At 44.8% G+C, this 25,946-nt stretch overlaps 1 protein-coding gene across 3 annotated transcripts in view; it reads right to left on the minus strand.

Moving 5' to 3' along the window:
* The window catches only part of dzip1l (DAZ interacting zinc finger protein 1-like), a 208,655-nt gene that overhangs the window by 105,919 nt on the left and 76,790 nt on the right, over positions 1-25,946 (minus strand). For all 3 annotated transcript variants that reach the window (XM_087993855.1, XM_087993854.1, XM_087993852.1), the window contains 4 exons: positions 19,272-19,334; positions 8,934-9,074; positions 4,647-4,677; positions 1,624-1,704 (listed from right to left, as the gene is read on the minus strand). In XM_087993855.1, coding sequence (XP_087849981.1) covers positions 1,624-1,704; positions 4,647-4,677; positions 8,934-9,074; positions 19,272-19,334 — 316 coding nt within the window. The remainder of the gene's footprint in view (positions 1-1,623; positions 1,705-4,646; positions 4,678-8,933; positions 9,075-19,271; positions 19,335-25,946) is intronic.

Raw genomic sequence — 25,946 nt, forward strand, 5'->3', positions numbered from 1 at the left:
AGACAACCAACACTACTCACTACATCACTGTAAGGTGGAGAAAGTGAGGTCTGCAGATGCTGGAGATCAGAGCTGGAAATGTGTTGCTGGAAAAGCACAGCAGGTCAGGCAGCATCCAGGGAACAGGAGAATCGACGTTTCGGGCATAAGCCCTTCTTCAGGAATGGCTTATGCCCGATTCCTGAAGAAGGGCTTATGCCCGAAACGTCGATTCTCCTGTTCCCTGGATGCTGCCTGACCTGCTGCGCTTTTCCAGCAACACATTTCCATCACTGTAAGGTGAACTAACTGAGCATTTTGAAGGTTTCTGTTAAAAGTTTAATCAAATCATTTTAACTTTAAGCATTTTAAATTTCACATACAGGCCTAAAGGATAAGCCCAGGTCCCTAAAAGACATGACTAGGATTGAAGCAATCAGAGCTATCACTACTGCAGGATTTCTCATTCAAAAATCAAAATATGTAACTTGTGCTGTGAACGATGAGTTATTAAAATTAATAAGCTGTTAAAAACGACTAACATTCAATGTCTTTGTTAAAAAGGACTTCAGTTTCAATACATTTGCTAATTCTGATATTTAATAGGATTTTGCTTCCAAATTGTATCTCGCTTACTATTCACTAGGTGGTGCAATAAACAGGGAAATGATTAACAAGCCGGCTACTGTTCCAATATCCAGTTCTTCCGAATATGAGTTCCCATCACCAGCACTGTCTACAGTCTTTCCAACAACAATACAAGCTAAAGCATACTGTCTGTGGGGGTGGACAGTAGCATAGGGTGACAGTATTAAAGCTACAGCTCCATCAATGTTAAACAGTCAGTATCTAAGGGTGCAAGGGGCACAGGGCTATCAGGGTTGCGGTAGATGGTGGTGCAGGAGGTGGGGTTACTGAGTGAGTGTGAAGGAGTTGGATTAATATCAGTAAAGATACTGTCAACAACACAAGGCATGTAGGAGAGGGAATGCGGAATGTCAGCGTGAGGGGGCTGGATTAATACCAATAAAGATACAGTAAATAACACAGGGCACTGGGAAAAAGAGAGGTTACTGAGTGACAATGTGAGGAGCTGGATTGACATCAGTAGAGATACTGTCAGTACAAGAAGGTGCTGGGGGGAGAGGGGACCCTGAGTGACAGTGTGAGGGAGCTGGAGTAACATCAGTACAATACAGTAACACAGGGCACTGAGAGGGAAAAGGACACTGAATGACAGTGAGAGGGAGATGGATTAACTTCATTAGAGATATGGTCAGTAACACAGGGCGCTGGAGCAAGAGGTGTTACTGAGCGACAGTGTGAGGGAGCTGGAGCGACACAAGGAGAGATAGTCAGTAACACAGGGTGCAGACAGGAAAGGCGACAGTGAGTGACAGTGTGAGGGAGCTGGAATTTCAACTCAGTATGTAGGGCTACTTGGTTCCTTTATATATTTTATAAACCACCAAGTAATGGAAATATAATAAAGAAGTAGATTTTGAAGATTATGATTGGAAGATACAAAACCATAGGGGGAAACATTTAATATCAGAATATTGGACAAGGCAGTGATTGCGTGAAAAATGGAGGCCCGGATAGATTTCTGAAGTGTGCTCAAATATTCTGCGGTATGTTTCCTACCTGATGAGGAAAGGGACATTGCCGGATCGTGTCCGAGTGGAGTTAAGTGGGTCACATGGAGAACATCACACGCAGGAGCATCTTGGAACAGTGATCATAAGTTTTAGATTAGTTACAGAGTAAAACAAGGAGCAATGTAAAATAACAGCACCGAACTACAGGAGGGCCAGTTTCAATGAAGTGGAGGCAAGTCTGACCCAAGTAAACCAGAGTCAAAGTATAATGGAGTAACAGGTTACTCTTTAAGGAGATGGTGGTTAAGGTGGAGCCTGATTCAATTCCCACAAGAGGGAGAGGAGGATGTGGAAAGTAAGGTCACCCTAATGACAGGACGAACTCAAAAGGAGATAAATGGTAGATGTGAAGTTGATCATACAAGGGAGAAGGAGGCAGGGAAAAGGTAAACCTGGAAATAGGAGCGGCGTGGAGACAGCACGTGACGTGCCCGGCAGCTAACATCACAGGGAATCCGAAGACGTTCTATTGACATAGTAACAGTGAAAGTGATGTCAGAGGGCCAGTGAGGTATCAAAATGGAGATCTATTGATGGAGACAGGGGCATGGCTTAACTTCTGGATGTGTACATTCCATCAAGGTTTACTGAGGAAGATGAACTTGTTCGATTTAACGTAAATCTCCAAGATATTGAAATAACAGATGGGATAAAGTAGGTAGAAATGAGACACTAAAGAAACTGCATACACCGCCCTTTGTGGATGCGGCGCATCATTGGTTGCTGAGGGACACAAAGGCAGAAATTGGGGAGACACTGTTCAAAATCCTCTCTCCTGTTCGGATCTCCTGGATGGCTGCACAGCATCTGAGATTTGTAAACAGTACAGCCCTGACTCCAAGCAATGTTGGAGGTTGACACCGGCCAATACAAGATCAGTAGCAGGGGAGCTTTTAGAACTGATTATTCAGGAGAAAATGAACAGCCATTGGACAAGCAAAGACAAACCGAGGGGCACCGATTTAATCTGGGGAAGTCATGCCTGACAAATGTGGAGGTATTTGATGAGATGACAGAGAGGTTGGATAGGACAGGACAGTAGGTGCTGTGGATATCATGGGAGCAGTAGGAATATGGATATGAAGTTGGGTAAATGAGTGGAAAAGGGACAGTATATGCTGAATGGCTGTTTTCGTTCAAACATACTGGATGGAGGTATACAGTGGTGTCTTCCTGGACAGTCTCATGACTGCTGATGGCTTTGCTGGATATAAATGAATTTCTTGATCCGAGTGCAGAGGACCACACATGGGCGGCATGGTGGCTCAGTAGTTAGCACTACTGCCTCACAGCGCCAGGGATGCGGGTTCAATTCCAACCTCGGGCGACAGTCTGTGTGGGGTTTGCACGTTTACCCAGTGTCTGCATGGGTTTCCTCCGGGTGCTCCAGTTTCCTTCCACAGTCCAAAGATGCGCAGGTCAGGTGGATTGGCCATGCTAAATTTCCCATAGTGTTCAGAGATGTGTAGTTTAGGTGTATTAGTCAGGGGTAAATGTCGGGTAGAGAAATGGATCTGGGTGGGTTACTCTTCGGAGGGTTAGTGTGGACCTGTTGGGCCGAATGGCCTGTATTCACACTGTAAGGATTCTATGATTCTAATATTGAAATTTGAAATTGATATGAAACTTGGAAGTCCACTGACAGGGAGAAAGATGGTAACAGACGTTAAAAAAAAGGACATAGCAGACTGGTAGAACGGCTGGATACTTGGTAATGAAATTCAGTATTGAAAAGCAGGAAATGCATTCCAACTCAAAGGTTGGTACAATCTTAAATGAACAGAAGGGCCTCGGGCTGTTTTTGGTGGCGAGACGGGTTAACGTAACATATGGAACCCCCCCCCCCCCATCCGAGTGTCATCCGAGAGGCAAAGAAGACCAAAGCAATCGATATGATAGACCCATATAAATCAGTAACTCCTGCAGGAATTCTGCATCTGATTCTGGACACCAGACTCTGCGATTTTGTAAAGGACGCAGCAGAGATTTACTGGAGTGTTCCAGAGATGAAGGAATGGAATGACGTGATAGACTGGAGAAGTCAGGGTTGTCCTCAGTACCAGACAAAGCTAACCGGTACTTGATGGACATGTTTAAAACCATGAATGTTTTTTTGTAAAAGATCTGCCTCCCACATAGAGTTAAGACAATTGGCAAAAGAATCAGAGGTGGCAAGAGGAACAGTAGCAGTAGTGTGTACTATCTACAAGATGCGCTGCAGAAATTCATCAGAAGATCCTTAGACAGCACCTTCCAAACCCTTCCATCTGGAAGGGCAAGGGCAGCAGGTACACGGGATCACCATCCCATGCAAGTTTTCCTCCATCCTGACTTGGAAATGTATCACTGCTCCTTCACTGTCACTGTGAACAAAATCCTAGATTTCCCTCCCTAATGATATTGTGGGTGTATCCACAGCACATAGACTGCAACACTTTACCACCACCAAGTTCAACTAGGGATGGTTAATAAATGCCAGTTCAGCCAGTGATGCCCATATCCCTTGAGTGAATTAAAAACCTCTGACCACTGAGTTGTTGGGATTTGGAATGAAATGCACGCAAAGGGATATAAATTCAATAATAGCCTTCAAAACGAATTAAGATAAATAGCCGAAAGAGAATTAATTGCAGTAACATGGGGAAACAGGGTGAGTGGAGCTGGTTGGACTGCTTTTCAACAGAGCTAGTACACACACAGTGGACAAATGGCCTCTTTCTGTATTCTGCATACACATGAACAAAACACACTAACGCTCACATCCTTAGACCCAATATAGTGGCTGACATTCCTCTTTAACATTGGTCCAAGCCAGTGCACTGCTCACTGGAAACCCAGCCCTGAATGATGGTGCAGCTACCTCAACCTATGGGCAGAGGGGAGGCCCAGAGATTGGAGGATTGGACATACAGCGCACAAGCCCGACTCCCAGCACACACTGAGGGCAGGGAGTTACAAGTTCAAGACACGTGCTAGGTAGAGACGCAGACACAGTAAAAGAGTTCTTACCTTGAACTGGTTGAGAGGAAAGCTTTCTGATCTGTAATGGAAGAACGCAACTAGGTGTGGGTAATCTGCATTTCAATTGTAATAAAATATATTTCAAGTAAATTTGCTCTTTGGAACAATTTCAAACTTACATGCTCTTCCCTATTTGCGAAATTGTTTTTACAGCGTGTTGGGAGAGCAGCCAAAATAACACCAGAGTAGGGAACTTAATGCTGTACTTAACCACATCCTGCACCAGTCCTAGATGTGTTTGATGAGGACTGTATCAAGAGAACCTTATTCTGTATCTAACACATACTGTAAATTGTCCTGAGAGTGGTTAATAAGGACAGTGTGGAGGGACCTTTACTCTGTATCTGATCCCACGTTGTATCTGCCTTGGACTGTTTAATGGAGACAGTGTAGAAGGAGATTTACTTTCCTTTTAAGAGAGTACAGGTTGCTTAACTTTCAGTTCTAAGGACTAGAAGGAAGTTCATTCTGTATCTATTCCTATGCTGTACCTGCCTGGGAATATTTGATGGGGATACTGTTGAGAGAGCTTTACTTTAAGGTTACTTTCAGTTTAGAAGATTTAGATTTAGATCTAAAACATCAGTCTGTATCTATTCCTGTGTTGTACCTGCTCTGATTCCATGTGGAATCATTAACACAGTGACTCCAAAATTCCAATGGGGATTACCTCAGTGCCAGAACCCTCTGAAAGTATCCATTTAAATCACGAATTTAGAGGGTTCCATTGCAGTTAGGGAAGTAATTATTCAGGAAATTACTATTAAGTATCTAATCTCCTCCTGTTAACTATTAAACTGACCCTGAACATTTCGTAACCAGCTCCAACTACACCTCCCCCCAGTCCCCCGCCCCCATGCCATGCCTGACAGAAAACAACCCAACAACTGACACCGGCACTCATCGCACTGGACACAACACCCAACCCCTGCTCCCCGGGGACCCAAACACCCCTCTTCTCTTATCCTCATGCCAGACTCGACCCCACCCACAGCTGGACCTGACACTCACCCACATTCACCCAGCCCATTCCTAATGTTACAAACTAACCCCACTTTGAGACCTGTCCATTCACTCACACCCCACCTCATTCCCATCTGGTACTCTCCCACTGGCACCTCCAACCTCTGGCATTCTACTCCTGACACCCCATTCCCCTGCCCACCTCATACCCTAAACTCATCTTTGTCTTATAGAATTCTATAGCATGGAAGGAGGCCATTCTGCCCATCAAGTCCGTACCCTTCGCAGACCATTCCTCCCAAACCTGCCCCCGTATTCCCCACCTAATCTGCACATTTCTGGATACTACAGGGCAATTTAGCGTGGCCAATCCACCTAACCTGCACATCTTTGGACTGTGGGAGGACACCCACGCAGACACGGGGAGAACGTGCAAACTGCACACAGCCCAAGGGTGGAATCAAACCCGGGTCCCTGGCCCTGTGAGGCAACAGTGCTAACCACTTATCTACTACTTAAGCTACCTTTATGTACTTACCTTTTCATAAGAGCTGTCAAACTGGCTGTCCATGATATTGAACCTTAACATGTCAGAATGCGGACAACTGACTGATGCGAGAAACGGACGTGTGGTTTGCCTTCCCCTGACTGTTTCACTCCACATGAGAATCTGTCTGAACGGAAGTACAATGCTGTACAGTGAGGCCTGCCATCTGATTGATTGCTGAGAAAATTGGGTGACCTTGCTTGGGATACTGTCTGTCATTCAATATGCAGTTCAATATGTGTTTAGCATCAGTTTGACTCATGTGCACTCCAGATATCAGAATATGAAAGTGATAATATCAAATGTTTGCTTGTTAACTCACACGTCACTCTTCTGTTTTTTTTATTACAACGATGCACTTTGTGGTTTTATCCTCAAAGTAAGGATTGCAAGTTCACATTTAATCTTTTCAGTTTTCACAATAAGATCACTAGCCCCTAAGTGAATCATTGAGAGGGATCTGGTCTGGGATCATAACGCACCTCATTAAAAAACCTTTGAACAGGGCAGCTAATCTATTGCGATATCTTCATCAACTCTCCTGGTGACTTCACCAAACAACTCAGTCAGGTTGTTCACTCAATCTGCAGTTGAAATCCAGCGGTTTACCAGATTTCCAATCAATTCTTGGATTACCACTACCTACAGAGTGACTCCAGGTCTCGTCACAAACTGGGGCCCCAGCTCCAATTATCAGCTGCTTTACTGCTCTTCAACTGGGTGCATGGGCCCAGATACCTCATTCTGCATTTTGCATCAGTCACTTAACATCCAATACAGTAACAACCTCATTGTATCATTCTACTTTAAGTCTCCCCAGCTTCAAGCCAGAGGAAAATCTGCAACACTAAGGAAACCAGAAACGGTCAGAGTGACTAACAATGGCCAATAGTTTGCCCCTATTTCATAGGGGAGGTGAGAAGAGATTAGATGTCAGGACCCAAAGTTGTTCACTCACGACCTTCAAGTTTACAAAATCATAGAGTCATAGAGTCATAGAGATGTACAGCATGGAAACAGACCCTTCAGTCCAACCCGTCCATGCCGACCAGATATCCCACCCAATCTAGTCCCACCTGCCAGTGCCCGGCCCATATCCCTCCAAACCCTTCCTATTCATATACCCATCCAAATGCCTTTTAAATATTGCAATTGTACCAGCCTCCACCACTTCCTCTGACAGCTCATTCCATACACGTACCACCCTCTGAGTGAAAAAGTTGTCCCTTACGTCTCTTTTATATCTTTCCCCTCTCACCCTAAACCTATGCCCTCTAGTTCTGGACTCCCCCACCCCAGGGAACAGACTTTGTCTATTTATCCTATCCATGCCCCTCATAATTTTGTTAACCTCTATAATGTTACCCCTCAGCCTCCGACGCTCCAGGGAAAACAGCCCCAGCCTGTTCAGCCTCTCCCTGTAGCTCAGATCCTCCAACCCTGGCAACATCCTTGTAAATCTTTTCTGAACCCTTTCAAGTTTCACAACATCTTTCCGATAGGAAGGAGACCAGAATTGCATGCAATATTCCAACAGTGGTCTAACCAATGTCCTGTACAGCCGCAACATGACCTCCCAACTCCTGTACTCAACACTCTGACCAATAAAGGAAAGCATACCAAATGCCTTCCTCACTATCCTATCTACCTGTGACTCCACTTTCAAGGAGCTATGAATCTGCACTCCAAGGTCTCTTTGTTCAGCAACACTCCCTAGGACCTTACCATTAAGTCCTGCTAAGATTTGCTTTCCCAAAATGCAGCACCTCGCATTTATCTGAATTAAACTCCATCTGCCACTTCTCAGCCCGTTGGCCCATCTGGTCAAGATCCTGTTGTAATCTGAGGTAACCCTCTTCGCTGTCCACTATACCTCCAATTTTGGTGTCATCTGCAAACTTACTAACTGTACCTCTTATGCTCACATCCAAGTCATTTATGTAAATGACAAAAAGTAGAGGGTCCAGCACCGATCCTTGTGGCACTCCACTGGTCACAGGCCTCCAGTCTGAAAAACAACCCTCCACCACCACCCTCTGTCTTCTACCTTTGAGCCAGTTCTGTATCCAAATGGCTAGCTCTCCCTGTATTCAATGAGATCTAACCGTGCTAATCAGTCTCCCATGGGGAACCTTGTCGAACGCCTTACTGAAGTCCATATAGATCATATCTACTGCTCTGCCCTCATCAATCTTCTTTGTTACTTCTTCAAAAAACTCAATCAAGTTTGTGAGACATGATTTCCCATGCACAATCATGAGGGGCATGGATAGGGTAAACAGACAAGGTATTTTCCTTGGGTGGGGAAGTCCAGAACTAGACAGCACAGGGTGAGAGGGGAAAAATTTAAAAGAGACCTAAGGGGCAACGTTTTTTATGCAAAGTATGGAATGAGTTGCCAAAGGAAGTGGTGGAGGCTGGTACAATTACAACATTTAAAAGGCATCTGGATGGGTGTATGAATAGGAAAAGCTTAAGAGGGATATGGGCCAAGTGCTGGTAAATGGGACTAGATGAATTTAGGATATCTGGTCAGCATGAACGAGTTGGACAAAAGGGTCTGTTTCTGTGCTATACATCGCTATGACTCTAAGTCAGACCTGCACATGTTACTGTGGTTGACTGACTATTAACATCCTCCAAAGTGGCGCAGCAAGCCACTGGGGCTGCAGAAACTAGAACTGAAGAGAAGAACCTCACCCAACACCAACACGCCCGCCCCACCACCACCCCCTGAACCTTCTCAGGACAAACTGAAAGGGTACCTGATCTTCCTGAGACCAGATGACCGCACTCTGCTCTTTGACCTTTGCACTGAGTGAACTGATTTGCTTTTGGAAGTATTCAGCTGTTGTTTTCTGGTCTGCGGACAAAGTAGCCCGAAGCCTCTCATTTTCTGCTTTCATCTGTGAAGGAGAGAGTAAAGTAATTTCAGAATGCAAACATAATCAATCCTTTGTAAATGCAAGATTCCATTTTTAAATAGCCATTCAGAGTTCTTCAAGCAGGATCCTTTCTTGGTTTAGATGCCTATTCAAGCTTACATATACCTCACAGAAGCACAGAATCCCAACAGTATGGAAAGAGGCCATTCAACCCTCCATAAACATCCCAACCCAGACCCAGACCCCCAGCCTATCCCTATATCCCCCAATTCCCATGGCTAACCCTCCTAGTCTATACATCACTGGACACGACGGGACAATTTACCACGGCCAATCCACCTAATCTGGACATCTTTGCGCATTTGGATCTTTGGATGTTACCCACATTGTGACGATTTTTGACTAAATGTCGCTGTCACTTGGTGAAATCCAGTTCCTTCAGAGTTGCTGGGTGAAAGTCCTGGAACCCCCTCCCTAATAAGACGGTGGGTGTATCGGTACCTCAAAGGCTGCAGTAGTTCCAGAAGGCAGCTCGCCATCACCTTCTCAAGGGCAATTAGGAATGGGCAATAAATGTTGGTCAAACCAATGAGGCCCACATTCCCCTGAAGGAATTTTACGACGTCACACAGGAGGTGTGAGTGTCCCTCTTGTATCATGCGGTATGTCTGACAGCACACAATCAACAGAATATTCAACTGTGGAATGAATCATTGTCATCAAGCAATGTCAACGCACTTCAACGTTTCCAGCATGGACAGGTAGACAATATAAAAAGTGAACCTCCCTCTTCCCAGTCTCGGGGAACAAGGTCATCTATCACATGCTCACAACCATCCCATGACAATAACGGACCCAGCATAATATGAAGAAAGGTCACTGGACTCGAAACACTAACTCTGTTTTGTCTCCATGGATGCTGCCAGACCTGTTGAGTTTCTCCAGCAATTTCTGTTTTAGTTTCAGATTTCCAGCCTCCGCAGTTCTTTGTTTTATACATCTCCCTGTTCTGTACAGTTCCGCGGTGACTCACAATGCAGCGTGGAACACTCTGCAAACCTGGAAACTCCCAGCAACTTTTAATTTTAAAAATAAAGTCCAAAAAGTCCAAGGTCATGTTAAAGACGTGATTGAACATTCTCTCACCAGTCACTGCACTAAACCAATGTCTGGAAACATGAAACTCAAATCACAGGTCCATACTGACAGCAGGTTCACTAACAGAATGGCTGTGAGGAATAATGCCTTTTCTTCAAAAGTTTCAGCTTTTAGATCTAAAATACCAGCTCTAGGCAATGAGGAACAGTCAACTAACGATACAGACACACTCAGAGAAACACACAAACACAGACAGACAGACAGAAACACACACAAACAGACAAGCAGATAGTTACACACACATGCATACAGATATACATAGAACCACACACATACAAACACACGCGTGTGCATGCATGCAGACACATACAGAAAAATCCCCAGACACACAGAGAGACAGATCCACACACTGAGAAACACACACGTCCACACAGACAGAGACAGAGCTATACACACAGACACATATACAGACAGAAACATACACTGACACAGACAGACACATACTCAGTCATATGCATACACACATACCCAGAAACAAAGCCACACGCAGATGCAGAGACACGTACATAAAATCTGGGCAAAATAGCCATCATCCAAGAGGTCAAGGCTACTCTGAATAATTCCTAAGTTATAGGGCAATGGATCTCAGTCCTAGCCATGTTATGCTCCAATCCAGATCCATTCACGATATTGTTCCTATATTGATGGGCCTAGAGGCTTGGAAAGGACTAGTTTTCATGCTGGTTACATACAAACATATGAATAGGAGCAGGAGTAGGTCACTCAATCCCACAAGTCTGCCCTGTCATTCAATAGGATCATGGCTGATCTGGTTGCCCCACATAGCCACCTCCTCCTGATAATCTTTCACCACCTGCTGATCGAGAATCTATCCATTTCTAGTTCAAAAACGTGCTTCCACCACTCTTTGAGGAAAAGAGTTGCAAAGACTCATGACCATTAGAGAAAAACATTCTCTTTATTTCTACCTTAATTGGGTGATACTTTATTTTTAAACAGGTTCGGGTTCAAAGAGTAACATCTTCTTCCCTGCTCACCCGGGCAAAATCCCTCAGGAGCTTCCAGGTTTCAATCAAGTCACCTCTGACCCTTCTAAGCTCCAGAGTACAGGCCTACTCTGCACAAACCTTCCTCTGCTCATTCCAGGTATTAGTTTAGTAAACCTTTACCTAACAGCATTTACAGCACACGTGCGTCCTTCCAAGGCAAGGCAACACCAATACCATTCTCCAGATGTGATCTGACCAATGCTCAGTAAAACTGAAGCATAACCACCTTTGCTACGTATTTAATTCCCCTCACAATGAAAAAAAAATTCTATTAGCTTTCCTAATTACTTGCTGTACCTGCATGCTAACCTTCTGTGATTCATGCACTGGGATACCCAAATTTCTCTGCAACCTCTCACCAGTTGGATAATATGATTTTTAAAAATTCTTCTTTCCGAAATGGATAAATTCACAGATTATACTCCATTTGCAAGATCTCTATCCATTTGCTTAATCTGTTGCCCTTTCTACCTCATTTCCTCTTCACAACGTACTTTCCTATCACGTTATCAGAAAATTTAGCAATCATACACAGACATAGAGATAGACAGCATGGAAGCAGACCCTTCGGTCCAACTCATCCATGCCAACCAGATATCCTATATTAATATAGTCCCATTTGCCAGCATTTGGTCCATATCCCTCTAAACCCCTCCCCTTCATGTACCCATCCAGATGCCTTTTAAATGCTGTAATTGTGCCAGCCTCCACCACTTCCTCTGGCACCTCATACCACACACACACCACCCTCTGAGTGAAAAAGGTTGCCCTTAGGTCCCTTTTAAATCTTTCCCCTCTCACCGTAAACCTATGCCCTCGAATTTTGTACTCCCCCATCCCAGGGAAAAGATTTTGTCTATTTATCCTGTCCATGCTCCTCATGATTTTATAAACCTCTATAAGGTCACTCCTCAGCCTTCAAAGTTCCAGGGAAAACAGCCCCAGCCTATTCAGCCTCTCCTTATAGCTCAAGCCATCCAATCACAGCAACATCCTTGTAAATCTTTTCTGAACCCTTTCAAGTTTAACATCATTTCTATAGCAGGGGAACCAGAATGGAATGCAGCATTCTAAAAGTGGCCTCACCAATGTCCTGTACAGCTGCAATATGACCTCCCAACTCCTATACTCAATGCACTGACCAATGAAGGAAAGCACCTTCTTCACCACCCTGTCTACCTGTGACTCCACTTTCAAGAAAGTATGAACCTGCAGCCCTTGCTCTCTTTGTTCGGCTGCACTCCCAGGACCTTACCATTAACAGGATAAATTCTGCCCTGGTTTGCCTTACCAAAATGCAACACCTCACATTTGTCTAAATTAAATTCCACCTCCCACTCCTCAGCCCATCGGTCCATCTGTTCCATTGTACTCTGAGATAACCTTCTTCACTATCCACGACACCACCAATTTTGGTGTCATCTGCAAACTTACTAAGCATACCTCCTATCTTTACATCCAAATCATTTATATAAATGACAAAAAGTGGCAGACTCAGCACTGATCCTTGCGGTACATCGCTGGTCACAGGCCTCCAATCTTAAAAGCAACCCTCCACCACCACTCTCTGCCTCCTCTCTTCAAGGAAATTTGCTATCCAATTGGCTAGCTCTCCCTGGATTCCACGTGATCTAACCTTGCTCACCAGTTGACCATGTGGAACTTTGTCGAATACCCTTAGTCCCTTCATCCAAGTCATTGATATAAATTTTTAAACATTGAGACCCCAGCAGTGATCCCTGTGGCATACCATTCCATGCTCATAAATCGGAGATCAATCCTGAATCTCAGCATTGAGACGCAGTAATATAAGGAATTTGCAAATCAATGGAAATGTGATACAAAAGCCCCTTTGCATCATTTTGTTTTGGCAAATATGGGGCAGAGGAGTTTCTGCTGATCGCAGATGTTCATTGATTTCTCTCAAAGGAAAGACAAGATGATAAAAGACCGAGGACCATGAAGTCCACCTTCTACCAGCCCAGTAATCACATGATGCTGGGTACTTGACTCAAATCAACTAATATCTATCCAATAGTTGATTTGTCAAATCTTTGGCTTGTGTGTCAGATGCAGCTCAGTTAGTGGCACTTTCACCTCTTAATCAGAAGACTGAAGGTTCAAGTGCCACTCCAGGTCATGAACACATTAAATATACACAGTAGCACCTCGACTTACAAACTTAATCCATTCCGGGACCTGGTTAATTTTCCCATTGTTCGGATATTCAAAGCACGCGTAGCAAAGCAGAATAATTACAATGAAACCACGGGCTTTTTGCGTTCGTACCTTCATTTGTACCTTGAATTTCATATGTACGTTGAAGCAAAATTTTATGTACAATCCTGTTCGTAAACCGATTTGTTCATATGTCGAGGCGCTACTGTAGTTGATACTCTATGGCAGTACTAAGGAGTGCTGGACTGTTAGAAGTCCCAACGTTTGGATGGCAGAGAAAAGATCCCATGGCCGTCATCTGAACAACAGTGAAGCACCTCCAGTGCCCTGGTCCCCACTTATCCCTCAATCAACATCACAAAACCCATGTGTCTGTTCCTTACCACAATTCTGTTTTGGAGAGTTTTCAATGAGTTAATTGGTTGCCCTAATTCCTAGTTTACAATAGTGCTGACATATGAAATAGTTCATTGGCTATGAAGCTTTTTGAGATGTCCAATGGATGCAAAAAGGATCATTCAATCCAAGTCTGTCTTTTTGTTTTAAACACATTTGAGACACAAGGAGTATCCAATCACTATGCCTCCTGGTTGTCAATAATGCACACCTCTGTATGTGACCAGGTATGAGAACACTCAGCCCTAAGGTATTTCCTGATGATATGGCGGGAAAGAGTTAGATGTCCAAATCAGTGGAGAGAGCCTGAGTCAGAATACTGTACCCTCCAACACGAGGGAGATGACAATTGCCCTCTAAGCCTTTGGAGGTTTTCAGACTAAGTGGCCATTCTTTCTCCAAACATGGGGCAACCAAGGGATTGGCGCTGGTATTAAAAGTGCTTAGAAGTCAGTAAGAAGATATCACCTGAAAGTAATTACAAAAAAAAATGAAAACTCCGCAGGATTTTAACTTTTTAAGTATTTTGGCCAAGCAAGAGTTAATCTCATGAAACAAGTATAAGTCATAGATATTCCTCAATGGCGCTCTGTGTCCAAACTAATTCTGTGTACACAAGCTGCTATGTCTTCCTGGAACACTTGGATTTGGCTCAATTCCCTTTGCCCCAGTGTACAAAGAAAATTTACAGCCCTTCAAGCCTGAGCCGATCCAAATGTACTCTCTAAAGCTGTCTGTCAATTCCTAAGCATCTTTATCCCTTGATCCCCACCTACTATGCATTTATCAAGACATGTCTTAAATGAATCTACCGTGCCTGCCTCTACCACCTCTGCTGGCAATGCATTCCAGACGCCCACTAAAGTACCTGTCGTGTGTATCCCCCTTAAACTTTCCATCTCTCACCTTGAAAGCGTGACCTCTCGTTATTGAATCCTTCACCCTGGGAAAAAGCTTATCTCTATCTACCCAGTCTATAGGAGAAAGTGAGGTCTGCAGATGCTGGAGATCAGAGATGGAAATGTGTTGCTGGAAAAGCGCAGCAGGTCAGGCAGCATCTAAATGCCCAGTCTATACCCTTCATGATTTTGTAAACTTCAATCAGGTCCCCCCTCAATCTCCTTTTTTCTAATGAAAATAAACCTAACCTACTCAATCTTTCTTCATAGCTAGCACCTTCCATACCAGGCAACATCTTTGCATCCTCTCCAAAGGGTCCACATCCTTTTGGTAATGTGGCGACCAGAACTGTACACAGTATTCTAAATGTGGCCCAACCAATGTCTTGTACAATGTTAACATGACTTGTCAGCTCTTATACTCAATACCCCGTCCAATGAAGGCAAGCATACTATATGCCTTCTTGACCACTCTATCCACCTGTCCAGCAACCTTCAGGGTACAAGGGACCTGCACTCCCAGATCTCTCTGCTCATCAACTTTTCCGAAGGCTCTTCCATTCATTGTATAATTCACTCTAGAATTAGTCTTGCCTAAATGCATCACCTCACATTTGTCTGGATTGAAAACCATCTGCCACCTTTCTGCCCAACTCTCCAGTCTAATTCCATCCTCCTGTATTCTCTGACAGTCCCTTATTATTTCTGCTTGAGATGCCTTGGCCTCTCTGCTTGTTTGCAGTTCACAGCTTCTCACCAGTTTAAAAACATGATGATTCATCTTTCCAAAGTCAATAAATTCACACTTCCATTCTCTGAACTCCACCTGCCACTATTTTACCCACTCGCTTACTCTATCAACATCTCTTCGCAACTCCCATCCAAACAGGAGTGATGGACTGCTATAGGGAACATGAAAATCAAACAAAGAACGGCAGATGCTGGAGATCTGAAATAAAAGCATAAATTTCTGGAGGAACTCAGCAGGTCTGGCAGCATCTGTGGAGAGAAAACAGAGCATATGTTCCAAGTTCAGTTCTGAAGAAGGATCACTGGACTCAAAATGTTAACTCAGCTTTCTCTCCACAGATGCTGCCAGACCTTCTAAGTTTCTCCAGCAATTTCTGAATTTGTTGTAGGGAACAAATCCCCAGGACTTTGAGCCAAGATGTTAATGATAGGTCAATGGATGCTGGGTTGCACGAAAGGGTAGAATTGGTATTATGCAGAATGTCCAGAGGGTTGTAGGATTGATGGAGGTTAGATATGAAAGAAATTCATCCCAAGGAAGAAGAAACATACTAAGGGGAGGATGAGGCAACCAAGGCTGATAAGGGAAGACAACAAAAGCATAGAAGCGAAAGATAAAGCATACAATGTGGTGAAGATTAATGGGATTGAGAAACATGATCAAATGCCAGAGCAGACTTGATGGGCCAAATGGCCTAATTCTACCCTTATATCTTATGGTGCTCTGGTCTTATGGACCAAGGAAGGTTAATGCCATAGATGGATCTGAATACAAAAATGACAATGTTACCTTCAAGGCAATGAACTGACAGTCACTGGACATCAAGTAGCACACAGTGTTGAGTATCATAGAGTTATGCAACGGGGATACAGACCCTTCAGCCCATCTTATTCACACCAGTCATCAAGTACCTGGAGTTTAGAAGAATGCGGGGGAATCTCAGAAACCTATAAAATTTTAACAGGACTAGTCAGGGGAACATAAAATGGATGCTCCCAGTAACCAGGGAGTCCAGAACTAGGAGGTCTCAGTCTAAGGATACAGGGTTGACCATGTAAGACTGAGATGAGGAGAGTGGTGAACCTGTGGAATTCTCGGCCACTAAAGACGGCTGAGGCCAAAACACTGAATGTTTCAAGAAGGACTTAGATATAGCAATAGAGCTAAAGGGATCAAAGGGTATAGGGAGAAAGCAGGAACAAGGGACTGAGTTGGATGATCATCCAAGAGAGATTAGGACCTGAGGGCACAGGCTCAAAGTGAAGGGACGACCTTTAGAACTGAGATGAGGAGGATTTCCTTCAGTCAGAGGGTGATGTATCGGTGGAACTCATTGTCGCAGGGAGCTGTGGAAACCAAGTCATTGAGTGTCTTTAAGGGGGAGATAGATAGGTTCTTGCTTGGCAAGGGGATCAACGGTTATGGGGAGAAGGCAGGAGAATGGGGTCAAGAAACATGTCAGCCATGATCAAATGGCAGAGCAGATCCAATGGGTCAAATGGCTTAATTCTGCTCCTATTTTCTATGTTTATATGTTTACCTATCTACTTGAGTATCATTTCCAAATATTTGTAATGTCTGGAAACACTTCCAGCCTTGTGTAATATGGTGTCAAGTCTTCTTCCTGACATTTCTACACAATGAACGTCATCTGATGTCAGTCTGCCCATTTCACCAACTTTCCCATGTTTAAAACATAGAATCACAGAATCCCTGGGGTGAGGAAACAGGCTATTTGGCCCAAAAAGTCCGCACTGATCCCCCAAAGAGTAACCCACCTAGACCCATTCCGCTACCCTTATTCTACATTTGCCCTTGACTAATGTTCCTAACTTACACATCCCTGAACACTATGGGGCAATTTAGCATGGCCAATTCACCTAATTTGCATATCTTTGAACTGTGGGAGAAGGACCTGGAGAAAACCCACACAGACACGGGGAGAATGTGCAAACTCCACGCAGACAGTTGCCTGAGGCTGGAACTGAACCTAGGTCTCTGCCACTGCGAGGCAGCAATGCTAACCACTAAACCACCGTGCTTGAAGATCAACACTACCTTTTTCACCGCTTCAAATGTCTCCAAGTTTTATATCATCCACAGACTTCTAATCAGTGCCCTGTTCACCAGATCATTTAGATAATGATGAAATTACAGGTCCCATGGCTACTTCCAATCACATAATGTGTACCATCTGGAAGGACAAGAGCAACAGATATATGGAAACACCCATCGCTGGACTGTTAATCCAGCAACCCAGCTAATGCTCTGGGGATACAGGTTTGAATCATGCCGCAATATGTTGTGGACCAGATGAGACCCCCTCAAACTACTTCAAGAAGATAGCCTAGACCCTTGAGTTTTCTTATTTTAAAGGCAGATGTAAAATGGATATTCCAGAAATGGTGCAGCTGGTCAAACCAATTGGCTTTAAGCAAAATAGAATTTATTTACACACTACAGTCGAAACACGAACAAAAGAAAACAGAATTTAGAACAACTTAACCATTTGGAAACCCAACTGACTCAAACATGCAACTTAACGAAGGAGCTGTTCCAATACCTGCAACATCCAAAAACACATCCCATGGCAAATGGTAAATTCAAACTCTGGTTCTTATAGGCAGGAGAGATTGCCAGACAGAAAAGTCAGGCAAGAAACATCTGTTGAAGCATGGAACCTTTCTTCACAGTAACAGCTTCTCTGCTACCAGCAGTTTCTGACTGCCTGCTAAAATAAACCAAACTAGAAAAATCCTGACCTGGGAGAACTGGCCACTCCCCTGCCATTGTTTAAAGTAGCCATTGCCAGACATATTAGCATCCCTGCCTTTACGACCCCTCTTGAAAAAAAAGGACAAAATAACCTTGTTAAAGGGTCAGCATCGTCACAATTAAAAATGTGGAATTAAGAGCCTAATTATGGCCATACATCCATTGTTGATTGTCAAGAGGAAAACCAATCTGGTGCTATAATGCCCTCACCATCCTCATGGTGAGTAGCACGGTGGCTCAGTGGTTAGCACTGCTGCCTCACAGCACTATGGACTCAGATTCAATTCCAGCCTTGGGTGACTGTCTGTTTGGAGTTTGCACATTCTCCCCCTCTCTGCATGGGTTTCCTCTGCATGTTCAGGTTTCCTCCCACAATGCAAAGGTGTGCAGGCTAGGTGAATTGGCCATGCTAAAGTGTTCAGGAATGTGTAGCTCAGGGGTAAATGTAGAGGAATGGGTTTGGGTGGGATATTCTTCCGAAGATCCGAGTAGACTTGCTGAGCCGAACGGCCTGTTTCCACACTGTAGGGATTCTATGATTCATCTGGTATGGCCTATGTGTGACACTAGACCCACACCAACATGGTTGACTCTTAACTGTCCTCTTCGTAATTGGCGATGGGCAATAATTGATGGCCTAGCCAGCGATACCCTCATCCCATACATGAATAAAAAAAACTTCGCCATTGTCTGGTGTTCTAAGTGTCCTGTGAAACCTGTACATTTTGCGTGTGCTTCCCAGATGCTGAGAATTCTGCAACACTGACATCTACATAATATCACAAGTGTGTGTTTTATCATGTGTAACATCAGCCACAATCTTTTTGACTTTGGAATGGAAATAATGAAAAGAGGAAGGCAGTTCTGGTTGTAGCTTTAAGCTATTGGTTTACAGAGTTCACTTCAGGTACAACTGTTGCCATGAACACCACATAAAGGACTGACTGTCTGTGAAAGACACGTTTCCTGCTGAACATCCGCCAAATGTTGTTGTATGGAGTGATGAAAAGAATTAGCAGACAAAACTTCAAAACTGAAATTTTAAACATACCTCCTCTTTTTCGGCCAGATGTTGACTTTCAAAGTCTTTCACCTTCTTTTTGGAATCATTTTTCTGGAAATGAAAGGCAAAGAAACAATGAATTAAACGAGAATACAAATTGCTGGAAAATCTCAGCAGGTCTGGCAGCATCTGTGGAGAGAGGAACAGAGTTAACATTTAGGGTCCACTGACCCTTTTCTTGGAATGAAATGTCATTGTTTTAGGGCCACAGTGAACAATTATACATTAACACAAAGCTAAGCAACCACAATTTCTGCATCCACAGTTTCTGGACTTGGCTCATCTGAATTATTGGTGTCAGCTCCCAAAATCAAATCTAATTTGGCCTCGTGAAAATCTGGCTCAAATTAAAAGTGTTTTTCTTATTCATTGATTCATAGATAGTTGACATCAATGGAAAGGCCAGTAATTATTGTCCAGGAGTAGATGGTAGATTTCATCTTGCCCCATCATCGTGGGTGCAGTAAAGGTAACCTGTGGAGATAGGGGGTGGGCCAGTTAATTTCAGGATTTTGACCCAGTGACGATGAAAGGATCAGTATGACAGTTCCAAATCAGGATAGTGTGTGACTAGGAGAAGATCCTAATGGGTGTTCCCATGTATCTGCCACTCTTGTCCTTCCAGATGGTACAAGTGGTGAGTTTGGCAGTGGCAAATAATGGTCTGTTGCTGCAGTGCATTTCATATTCCCAAAGTCGTGTGCCCATGCTAGGGGAGGCAGTAAGTGTTTAAAATGGTGAATGGAGTGCCAATCCAGTGGGTTGTTTTCCCTTTTGATGCTATCGTACTTTGTGTACCTGCAATCATCCAAGTAATTGGAAGACATTCATCCAGTCTTTGCCATGTAGACAGTGAAACAGCTTTGGAGTCTCAGAGGATGCATTATTTAGTACAGAATTCTTTGTAAATGTTTCACTGTACTCCTGTCACACAAGTACACATGACAATAAAATCTAAAGCTAAGAATTCCTAGCTTCTGATCCACTATTACAGTCATTGTATTTAATGTGACTGGTCTAGTTCAGTTTCTGATGTAGCCCCTCCCACCCTCAGACAGTTGATAGAGGACAATTTCAGTTGTGGTAATGCCATTGAAGGGCCAGTGGTTAGACTCTCTCATGTTCAACTTGGTCAATGCCTGGCACGATATATCGCAACGTTTACTTGTCATTTGTCAATCCAAGCCTAGATTCTGCCTGGGTCTTATTGCATGCAGGCATGACCTGCTTCATAACAATGAGAGTTATGAATGGAACCAAACCTTGCAATGGATTCAAGATCATCAGTGAAGCAGCGGAAGATGGTTGGGGTTAGGACACTATCCTGAGGAAAATCTGCAGAGATGTCGTAGAGCTGAGATGACTGACCTCCAACAACCACGACTATCTTCCTTTGTGCTAAATAGGACTCAATTTGATTTGATTTATTATTGTCACATGTACCTAGATCCAGTGAAAAGTTGTGTTGTGCGTGCAATAGAGGCAGATCATACTATACAAGGTGCGTTAGGGCAACACAGCAAGGAATACAATGGTACGGCTACAGAGAACTTGCACAAAGAGCATGATCAACATTAAATTTGAAATTTGAGTGATCCATTCAGAAGTATAACAACAGCAGGGAAGAAGCTGTTCCGGAATCTGGTTTGTGTGTTTAAGCTTATGGATCTTCTGCCTGACAGAAGAAGGAGCCTTCCCGTGATTATCAATGATGTCAATTTTCCCAGGGTTCTTGATGCCAAGGTCAGTCACTCTTAACTCAATGCAGGAATTCAGTTCCTTTGCCCGTTTCTGAGGCAAAGCTGTGATGAGGCTTGGAGCTGTGTGGCACTGGTGGAACCCAAACGGAATATCAGTAGACAGATTATCAGATTTCTTTTAACAACTGAATACAGCAGCAATGCAGAACCGATCTTAGGGAAACATGAACTGAGATCACACCCAATACAGGTTTTGGTCTCCTTATCTGAGGGAAGATGTTCTGGCGATGGAGGGTGTGTTACAAAGAGGATGGCAGGACTGACAAATGAAGAGAAACTGGATCGGTTAGGATTTTGGGATAGGGGAGTCCAAAACCAGAGGGCATAGTTTTACGGTGAGAGGGAAAAGATTTAAAAGTGACCTAAGGGACAACTGTTTCATGCAGAGGGCAGTGCGTGGATGGAATGAGGGTGGTGCGTGGATGGAATGAGGGTGGTGCGTGGATGGAACGAGGGTGGTGCGTGGATGGAACGAGGGTGGCGCGTGGATGGAACGAGGGTGGCGCGTGGATGGAATAAGGGTGGCGCGTGGATGGAATAAGGGTGGCGCGTGGATGGAATAAGGGTGGCGCGTGGATGGAATAAGGGTGGCGCATGGATGGAATGAGGGTGGCGCGTGGATGGAACGAGGGTGGCGCGTGGATGGAACGAGGGTGGCGCGTGGATGTTCTCAATGTTCAGGGGAGTCCAGAACCAGGAGTCGCAGGCTAAGGATATGGGCTAGTTTTAGGACTGAGATGAGGAGACATTTCTTCACCCAGAGAGTGATGAGCCTGTGGAAATCACTGCCACAGAAAACACAATGCTTTCAAGGAGGAGTTCCACATAAAGAAGAACCTCGATTATCCGGCATTCGATTATCCGAATATCGGATTGTCTGGCAAGATCGCAAGGTCCCACTGCTCGGCTAAACCACGTTATCCAGCATTCGATTATCTGGAATTCGATTAACTGAAACAAAATACTGCCCTCCCATATCCTTCGGAAAATCAAGGTTCCTCTATAGTTGGTGGGTTAGAAGTGATCAAAGGGAGAACATAGAACAGAGACCCCCCATTCCAGCGCAGTACAGGCCCTTCGCCCTCGATGTTGCACCGTCTTGTGAAACCAATCTAAAGCCCATCTAATCGACACTATTCCATTATCATTCATATGTTTATTTGATGACCATGTAAATGCTCTTAAAGTTGGCGAGTCTACTACTGTTGCAGGCAGGGCCTTCCACGCCCTTACAACTCTTTGAGAAAAGAAACTACCTCTGACATCTGTCCTATATCTACCATCCCTCAATTTAAAGCTATATCCCCTCATGCTAGCCATCACCATCTGAAGAAAAAGGCTCTTACTGTCCACACCCTATCTAACCATCTGATTACCTTATATGTCTCAATTAAGTCACCTCTCAACCCTGTCCTCTCTAACAAAAGTAGCCTCAAGTCCCTCAGCCTTTCCTCAGTGGGGATATCGTCCTGAGCTCAGTAATGAGACATGAGCATACTGAATGGTGGAGCAGGCTCGGAGGGCCGAGTGGCCTACTCCTGCTCCTATATTTCTATGCTCCTTTACTTCTATATGGCACCCCAAATGAAGCCTTGGAGCAATAATAGAACAACAAACCAGGCGGTCAATAAGAGTCAGGACACCAGTTTGGACTGAGGGTACAGCCTGGCCCAGCAGCCTGGGTGAAGAGCTGTAACCTTGACAACTATGCCATCTGCAGATTGTAAAGTTACAGGCCAAGCTGGACCTTAGAAATCAAGGCTTCGGTCCCGCACTGGTTGACCCTGACTATAAAGAAGTGGCACAGAGTGGTAAGGGTACCTTGAAAGGTGATTGTAGGATTTAGGGCTGAGAGAGAGAGAATGAGAAATAGACACTGAGAGAGGGAGGGAGGGGGAGAGATAAAGAGAGACAGGGAGAAGGGGAGAGAGAGAGAGAGAGAGAGAAAGAGAAATAGAGAACAAGAAGAAAGAGACATAAAGAGAAAGAGAGAAAGAGATAAAAAGAGAGAGAGAGACACACAGAGAGAGAAAGGGGGAAGACAGATTAAAAAGACAGAAAGAGAGAGAGATAGAGAGAAAGGGGAAAAGAGCAAGAGAGGGAGATAGGGAAAGAAAGAATGAAAGAAAGAATGAAAGAAAGAAAGAATGAAAGAAAGAAAGAAAGAAAGAAAGAAAGAAAGAAAGAAAGAAAGAAAGAAAGAAAGAAAGAAAGAAAGAAAGAAAGGAGAGAGATGGAGGGAGAGAAAGAGAGACACAGAAAGGGGAGAAGAGGGGGAGAGATACAGAAAGAGAGAGAATAACAGCTCCCACTGAAGGACCTGTCCTGTGCTGTCAGCCACACTCATTAAACAGAAGACACCACAGACAGGCTAAGAACTGTTAAGACAGATGAACATAAATGATGGGGCAGGGATGAGTCATGTGGGTCACAGATGGCACAGCAGCTTTCAAACACGGGGGAGATTTCTGCAGCCAAGCACATTTGTTTGGCTAACAATCAGGAGGACAGAGTGGCTTGCCCGATTCCCAGAGTCCACTGCTTTCCCCGGGCAGACAGCCTCCGAAAATCCCAGCTAAACCTGGGAGAGGGATCAGCACAGACAGGCTCGACGGCAAACACAGACTCGAGGCCACAATTTAGGTGTCAGTCTGAGGGCCACTCACGACGAAGGGGCATCGGGGTAGAATTCCTTGGCAGTGGGAAGCCACGAAAACATACGTTCGCTCCAATCCACGGGGGCCTTGTTGGTGAGGGAGTGGTACTCAGTAGAAGAATCTCCACACAACTTGCAGCCAGGTTCATGATGCCATCCCCCCTTGCAGTCACAGTGCCCTGTACATTGGCAGCAGGCCTCATCCAAGTCATCGTTGCTCATGCGTGAGCCTAGACCTTGGCAGAACATTCCAAACTGGGGGACATTTTGATGGAATGAATAAAGAGGTCACCCATTCCAGGAAATAAAATGGTTGCCTCACGCGGGACGATTGGTCTGGCCAGGCTCACAGCTGATGGAGTTTAGAAGAGTGTGGCACGGCAGTTAGCACTGCTGCCTCACAGCACCAGGGACCCGGGTTCAATTCCAGCCTTGGACAACTGTGTGTGTGTGCAGAGTTTGCACATTCTCTGCGTGTTTGCATGGGTTTCCACCGGGTGCTCCGTTTTCCTCCCACAATCCAAAGATATATGCAGGTTAGGTGGATTGGCCATGCTAAATTGCCCCGTAGTGTCCAGGGATGTGCAGGCTAGGTGGGTTAGCCTTGGGAAATGTAGGGGTACAGGGGTAGGGTAGGGCAGTGAGTCTGGATGGGATACTCATCAGAGGGTCGGTGCAGACGCAATGGGCTGAATGGCCTCTTTCCACCTGTAGGGATTCGATGAAGCAATTTGACAGAGGAGATGTTGGGGAGAATGTTTCCTCATGAACCTAGGAGGAAGGGTCGTTGGTTTAAAGATGGGTCACCCGTTTAAAACATAGAAGAGGCAAAATAATTTTCCCTCATGAGTCTTTGGAATGCTGTTCCTGAAACGGCAAACAAAGCAGATTCTTTGAATATTTTGAAGGCTGAGTTAGATGGATTATTGTTAAGCAAGGGGTGAAAGGTTACGAGGGGGAGGTGGGAAAATGGACTTCGAGCCACAACCAGAGTCAGCTATGATCTTACTGAATGGGGGAGTAGGCTCGAGGGCTGAATGGCCTCCTCCTGTTCTTGATTTACCTGGTCGTACATTCTGCTTGAGAAGGAGAAAGTGAGGACTGCAGATGCTGTGGAGTTGGAGACGAAAAGGGTGGCACTGGAAAGGCACAGCAGGTCAGGCATAATCCCAGGAGCAGGAGAGGCAACATTTCAGGCATAAGCTCTTCAACAGGAATGTTCATCAATGCCTGAAACATTCACTGCCCTGCTCCTCAGACGCTGCCGGACCCGCTGTGCTTCTCCAGCACCACACTTTTCGACTGGAATTTTACTCTTTCCAACTGAAAGTAAGCGATAACAGCTAAGCTCCCTCTACTTTTTTTAAAACAGAAAGTAAATGTCCCTCAACACTGTCCCCATCAAATACTCCCAGGACAGGGACAGCATGGAGTTAGATACAGAATAAAGCTCCCTCCACACTGCCCCCATCAAACACTCCCAGGACAGGGACAGCACGGGGTTAGATACAGAGTAAAGCTCCCTCCACACTGTCCCCATCAAAAACTGCCAGGACAGGGACAGCACGGGGTTAGATACAGAATAAAGCTCCCTCCACACTGTCCCCAACAAACATACCCATAGTTGGGACAGCACTGAGTTAGATACACAGCAAAGCTCCCTCTACACTGTCCCCATCAAATACTCGCAGGACAGGGACAGCATGCAGTTAGATACAGAGTAAAAGCTCCCTTTACACTGTCCCCCATCAAATACTCCAAGAACAGGGACAGCATGGTGTTAGATACAAAGTGAAGCTTCCTCTACACTGTCCCCACCAAATACTCCCAGGACAGGGACAGCATGGAGTTAGATATAGAGTAAAACTCTCTCTAAACTGTCCCCCATCAAACACTCCCAGGACAGGGACAGCACGGGGTTAGATACAGAGTGAAGCTCCCTCCACACTGTCCCCATCAAACACTCCCAGGACAGGGACAGCACAGGGTTGGATACAGAGTAAAGCTCCCTCCACACTGTCCCCATCAAACACTCCCAGGACAGGGACAGCACAGGGTTAGATACAGAGTAAAGCTCCCTCCACACTGTCCCCATCAAACACTCCCAGGACAGGGACAGCACAGGGTTAGATACAGAGTAAAGCTCCCTCCACACTGTCCCCATCAAACACTCCCAGGACAGGGACAGCACGGGGTTAGATACAGAGTAAAGCTCCCTCCACACTGTCCCCATCAAACACTCCCAGG

This window comes from Chiloscyllium plagiosum, unplaced genomic scaffold (genome assembly GCF_037043375.1).
Source record: "Chiloscyllium plagiosum isolate Xiang-an unplaced genomic scaffold, Cpla_swu_hap1 HiC_scaffold_13, whole genome shotgun sequence".
In the NCBI taxonomy this organism is placed as follows: domain Eukaryota; kingdom Metazoa; phylum Chordata; class Chondrichthyes; order Orectolobiformes; family Hemiscylliidae; genus Chiloscyllium; species Chiloscyllium plagiosum.